Consider the following 6,564-nt stretch of genomic DNA (forward strand, 5'->3'; position numbering starts at 1 on the left):
TTTTTGTATTAGACCCGTCGTCCATTTATTTGTAAGTCAATGATAATCTGTGTTGAGCTGTCAAACATTGATTTGTGTAAATTAACTTTGATAGTTTCTATATTGAGCCTCAAAATTAAGACAAACCTGCATTAAAAACCTGAAACCATAATCGGAAACGCTAGCAAATTCGTTTCTGGCACTCGCCGACCGCTGCCGCAGTACGCTCTATTTTTCATATACTAACCTAACCTACTGAATGGGGGGGTGTAACTAAAATTTGACCTATATGAAAAAAGAGTATCAAATGTTAAGTAGCAGTAGAACCTTTCCTATTTCTGCCGCAGTAGTGTCAGCTGCTCATTGCTGTGTTCCGGTTTTGAAGTGTAAGGTTACCGGTGAAATTACAGGCACATGGAACTTGGCAACCTTATCCCTCCCTCCCGTTTACTGCTCCGAAGCACTCGTGCTGGCCTTCGCAGTCACCGTTTTACAACTAGCCGTTTGGTGGCACCTTCCTCTGTCAGACAGTTGAGAAATAGAACTCCCTTCCAGGGCACGTATTTCCACCGTCTTACGACATGTGGTCTTTCAAACGAGGCATGAAGAGGCATCTTGTAGTCATTGCCATTGCAAACACTGTACTAGCTTCCTTCATGCTTGGATTCCATTTTACATCAGGTGGAATAGAGTCATCTGCCTGTCATGTATAAAAAAATGAAGCTTCATTCGCGTCATGCGTTTTTTACTTTGATCGCGTATAAATTTTTTGACAGTAATTGATTCGGACATGGTACGTAGACCCCCTGATCGCAAACTAAAAGTACTATAAGTACCAGAGCCAATTCCCCAAACCAGAACCAATTTAGAAAAACTCACTTCCCAAATTGACCCTACCGGGAATCGAACCCGAAACTTTCCACACCCAACGACCAACATACAAATACTATATGCACATATAGAAGTACAATACCCAGATAAATCATGGTCGAGTCGTTACGTGACAGCCTTTATAAAGTAACTTGAAAGATATCACATAAGGAAATTCATGTTAGCATCAATTGGTGATGGAAATTCCCCCGCCGCCGATCAGTACACACGATAACCTGTCGTATTTGTTATTTATTATTATATATGCGTGATATTGATAATATTATGTGTCTAATTAGATATGACTTCGGTATAACACAAATTGGAAACTATTTTTTCGGGTCTATTCATAAGCACATTTAAAATAGAAAAGTACTAAAATAACCACCTTCAAAAGTCATTCATGCCCTAGTTTGCATACTCTCAGGACCAGTACTGAGGTACCCTATTTCCAACAAGAAAAGAATCATCAAAATCGGTTATCGCGTAACGTGCATACAAAAAAGTACGGTCGAAATGAGACTTTCCCTCCCTTCTCCTCCTCCACCTCCTCCTTTGTTGAAGTCGGTTAATAAAGATACAGTTTCGGACATGTAGTTAAGTGTAGGCCAATTAATTTTTTTTTTGACTGTCAGAAGGTTATGTAATAATTAAATTAATAATTGTTCGTTTACTGTTTCGTTACTTGCATTCAAAGTTACATGCTATCTTTCTTTAAATCTTCTTTCTTATTTTTATTCTTCCTCAGCTGTCAAATTGGGCCTCTTACATAGGTGACGGCTACATGGAGAAACTCAAAACAATACAAATAAACTATTTGCTAAATCGCATATATTTCAGCTTTCGAGGTTAATAGTTTTATTCTACAATACAGTAAAACTATTTGCGGCTATCTGGAATTTGAAAAAAATAATTAATTAATGTTTGGTGGCTTATTAACTTTCCGGTACTCCCTACTTTGTAACACAACCTTATTAAATTATGATTAAAATGTCAGATATAGCAGCTAGAAGGGGGGACGATATTGACCTTGAAAGTTGAACGATCACGCCAATACTAAATAATTCTCCTTCTTTACAGATCAACCAGGTCAACCAAAGGACCTTCTCCGGCGGCCAAGTAATCGTGAACCCGAATTCGATTTCGCAGTTTAGCCAATTTAACCAAAAAGCTACTGTCGACCAAGCTTTACAAGAATTCAACCAAGGCCTAGCCCAAGTCGGCGTCAACTTCAATGCTCCACCACCAGACCTGGACCTCCTGCAAGAGGTAATTGACGCAGAGACACCTAACAACACAAATCCAACAGAAACCGAGAGCTTGTTAACCGACTTTTTTGAAAATCCCGACAACATACCATTGCTGCACACATTTGTCGCAACACAGTTAAATCAAATTACGACTGCGGAACCGGAAAACCCGATTCAGGACTTTAATAATGCCAACCCTTTGGATACCTACGAACATTTGGATACACTTCTCGATTTTCATAATGATCAGTTGTACACTAATATCTATCCAACGCCGCCTAGTGCTGAAATTGCAAGTCCCAAGAACGACTATACCTTTCAGACTCCACCATACTCCGATAATATGAGTCCATTATCCAATTTCGCCACAAATTCAGATTACACTCTATCACCAATAAGTGATCTTGAACGTTGCCAAGAAATACCTTCTTACGACGAGAGCGTATCCGAACACGAAGAGACTACAGATAAAAAATCCATCGATCGAAAAAGTTCCGTATCCTCTTTGTCTATGAAAAATTACAAAGATTTGCAAAAAGAGATCTCCGCAAGTTTCTCGAAAAAGGAATGTTGCCAATCCAGCCGAAAAGGGTGCAAGGAAATTTTTAAGGAGCACTTGAAGAAATTAAAAGTTGAAGACAGGAGACATATCTGTTTGAAAATTACCAGCTTGGACATGGAAATGGCTTGCGGGTATGTGTGTTTTTTTTCTTTTAGGACACGTTACAGTGCTGCCAACATGACAAAAAGCGCTAAGTGACTATAGACCAGTGACATCGTGATTTTTTTTTCGTTTTTTTTTTTATAATTAAGTGACGGGACGAACAAGTCCTGCGTCTGATGGTGAGCTACACGCCTGTTCATAACAGTTGCAGTGCCCTCAGAGCCTTAAATTGCCACTGCCACTGCGCCTGTCACCTTAGAACATAAGTTGAGAAGTTCCATGTGACTGTCATATCACTAGCATCTTCACCCTTCAAATGGCAGTAATAAGTAAGGAGTTCTACAGCTAGCACATGCAATACGAATTTCTTATCACATTAAACACGTCATATTGCGAAGTTTTAATGGAATTATTTCCCCTCGCAACTTTGATAAGTCTAATATTAGCGTCGAAAAGCCACTGTTCTTATATGGCTATTAAACCGGTCTGAGCGTAGATTTTTCCTGTTTTTTCACTTCTAACATAAAACCTTTATATGTTAATAAAATGAGTGCCGGCGACTAACTTACCGGGCTTGTATTGATGTCATAAAAGTCTAAAAATATATATAATCTTAACCTTTTCCTGTTCAAAATAATATTAATTCTGTTATAGACAGGATGTAATTTAATTTATAAGATATCTGAAAACATTTGCGGGCAATTCCAGAACGCAAGTTTTTTAATTCATAACTCACTTATTTATTTTTATTTGATGTCGTTGCGTTTTCGACAGTATTTTGAGTTTATTTATATTTTAATAGTTATTCTCACTCAAAAATCTAGATAATTATAATAATAATTACGCACACACTCAACATAGCCCCGCATTAGGGAAACCCTGAGTCGCGGGTGCCATGGACACACACATAGACAACCACATATTATATATAACGGCAATGTTGCAGTTTTTCTGATACATGTGAGTAGTGAATAGGCAAAAAAAAGAAAGGTTTGGGCACGCGTTTAGTATGCAAATCTATGGAAGATAGGTCTAATAATACGTCTGTAGTGATTCCAAGACTGGATCGACTAAGACTTTGTAATGATGGGGCACGAAATGTATGGTCCCATACAAAAAATACATTTTTTTTTCGTACTAAATTATTAAATTTATTTTAATAGGACTATAGGATCTCTCGATTGGCATATTTTAGAGAGGTGTCCTGGAAAAAAATCCAATGTCCGCAATATCTCTGATCCGATCCACTGTGCGTCGCAAAGTTAGGATAAATATAATGTACCTGCCTGTCTCCAATTACGTCAATTTTTAATGTTCTTACATTGACCTACCAATAAATAAGTCAATGTAAGAACATTAAAAAGTAGATAGGAAATGAAACTATTTTTCCGGATTTAAATCGCCCATATTTGTTTTTTCAAACAAACTGACGTTTCGGGCCCTTTACAAGTCCCAAGACTGTACCACCTCAGTCAACCGTCACCATGGGACCTGTAAAGGGCCCGAAATGTCGGTTTGATTGAAAAAACAAATATACGCGATTTAAATCCGGAAAAATAGTTTCATTTCCTATGTGTAACAATCGCGAAAACCTAAGAACTCGATATTAAAAAGTAGGTCAATGTGTTCTTAAGAGATTTCCCGAATCCCGAAAAGGTGCAGGACCTAAAAAATATTGTCGTAAGGCAGTCTCCATTAGAAAATGGAGACAGAATATAGACAGGAGTCTATGTTCCTCGAAGTTTAGGTAAAAAAAACTACCTATTCCAATCCCAGATAATTACTAAAGTAACAAATATTTTGTTGATATCTATCGGTATCGATGTTTGTTATACATGTCAAAAATTAAACACAATAGCAGGGTAACAACTGGCGGTCTTACTAAACTACTACCTAAACTTCGTCTTACTAACTAAAGGCCAACTGTCAAAATAAGAATAAAGAAAGCAATAACGCAATTAGTAATAATTAGGACGTCGTAACATTCACAATGTAGTCATTTTCGACAAAATTTTATCTTCTTTCACGACAATTACAAAACTATTTAAAATTTTATGAATACTGGCAACCCTACAAATGCCATTTAATTCCGTCTTCCAGAAAGACAGACTATACTGTATTTATTGTTTGTGGACATCGATATAGTTGATTGAATAAGTAAGCTGCAGTGGCAGAGGTCACGTCGATTTTTCTTTTTTTAAGCTTTAGCCACAGAATATATAGTACTACATTTTAGGTTTATTTATTTTCTTTCTTCTTTTTCACTATCAAAATGTATCCATAAATACGAGCCCAGCACATATCCATTACGGACTGCTTAATTGTGTCCACTAATTTACTTGCATACTGTGTTCGTCTATAAAAAAAATGTGCAATTAGTAGGATACTTACTCATGCAATAGTAACTACTCATAATGTTGTTATAACAACAATGGTTCTTTGTCTCAGCCAAACGGTGTATACGTAAAAATTATTCAAAAAAGTAAGTCATCAAACACTTTTTTTGCATTTCTTTTTTGTTTTTAAATATCTGAGAAGAGAAAAAGAGTCCAAATTGAAAATTATATGCATGTTGTGCTTACATCTAGTAGGTTCCCTATAGTTAAGACTGCTAACTCTGCAACCATCTTTAACCTTAACAAATAAATAAGTAATGAAAATACTATTCTCGTATATGGCTGGTAGTGGTCAGAGAGAAAGGAGTGACCAAACGTAAATGGTGTGTCCCAATTATCGTAAACAATCGTAAATAACACGCTAATACACAAAACGCGTGCTTCCTACCTTTTGTTAGAAGTACATTATATCAATAGACCGTATACGTTACACCGCGTATGTTTTATATTTTAGATAACAATAGAGTGGCCTTGGCATTATCCTCTTTGTATACTGTAGATACATCTGTGATAACAGTGTCGATGACGTCATTATATTCACAATTAATTTATTTATAGAAATGACACGTATTGTGTTGAAATTGATAGGACCCTCAGTACAGAGTATTAAAAAACCGACCTCAAAAGTCATTCACTCCCTAGTTTGCAAAGTTAGTTTCAAATTTAAATAGTACCACTCCTGATGTACCCTCTTCGCCGGAGTTATCTCGTAGCATACATACAAAAAAAAAACTATAATATCAAGTGACGGGACGAACAAGTCGTGCGCCTGATGGTAAGCTACACGCCTGTCCATAACAGTTGCAGTGCCACTCAGAGCTTTAAGTCTCAAGGATCTGACGGATACTGCCACCGCGCCCGAGACATACGTTTACAAGTCCCATGTGCCTGTAAATTGACCAGCAACCTTCGAAACCTGAATACTGTAATGCTGATATAGTAATATCAGCTTGGAGAGACATAGGTAAAGTGGCAGTACTATCTTGGATGAACTCTTCCATAAGGAGCTCTACGGCTACTATAACAACACTATGCTAACTTAAAAATTGCAACTTTAGCACATCGTGGAGCAGGCGACTACACGTGTCGCAGCCAGACACGAGTCGGACATCTGTTTTTTTTAAGATTTATCAACATTTGGTTACATTATTACAGTCTTAACAACGTAAGCTAGGAACGCCTTAAAACTAAATGTAGGTTACAGGTAAATACCAATTGCAATTAGTAAAAATACTATAAAAATGACAACATCATTTAACATCAAGTAAAAGGGAAAATCAACAACAATTAAAAACAACAGCAACAATCAAAAATAAAAATACAATACATTTGGTTTACTATAAATATCGAGTATATAACCAGAAATAGAGACGAAATAAGTAAAATCCATCCCTGGCAACCCATC

The 6,564-nt window shown here is 36.8% G+C and overlaps 1 protein-coding gene across 1 annotated transcript in view; it reads left to right on the forward strand.

Moving 5' to 3' along the window:
* The window catches only part of LOC113234495, a 69,007-nt gene that overhangs the window by 50,535 nt on the left and 11,908 nt on the right, over positions 1 to 6,564 (forward strand). Inside the window, exon 4 of the mRNA XM_026469831.1 lies at positions 1,930 to 2,792. Within this exon, the coding sequence (XP_026325616.1) occupies positions 1,930 to 2,792 (863 nt within the window). The remainder of the gene's footprint in view (positions 1 to 1,929; positions 2,793 to 6,564) is intronic.

The sequence above is a fragment of the Hyposmocoma kahamanoa genome, unplaced genomic scaffold, assembly GCF_003589595.1.
Source record: "Hyposmocoma kahamanoa isolate Upper Pololo Valley unplaced genomic scaffold, ASM358959v1 84, whole genome shotgun sequence".
NCBI lineage: Eukaryota > Metazoa > Arthropoda > Insecta > Lepidoptera > Cosmopterigidae > Hyposmocoma > Hyposmocoma kahamanoa.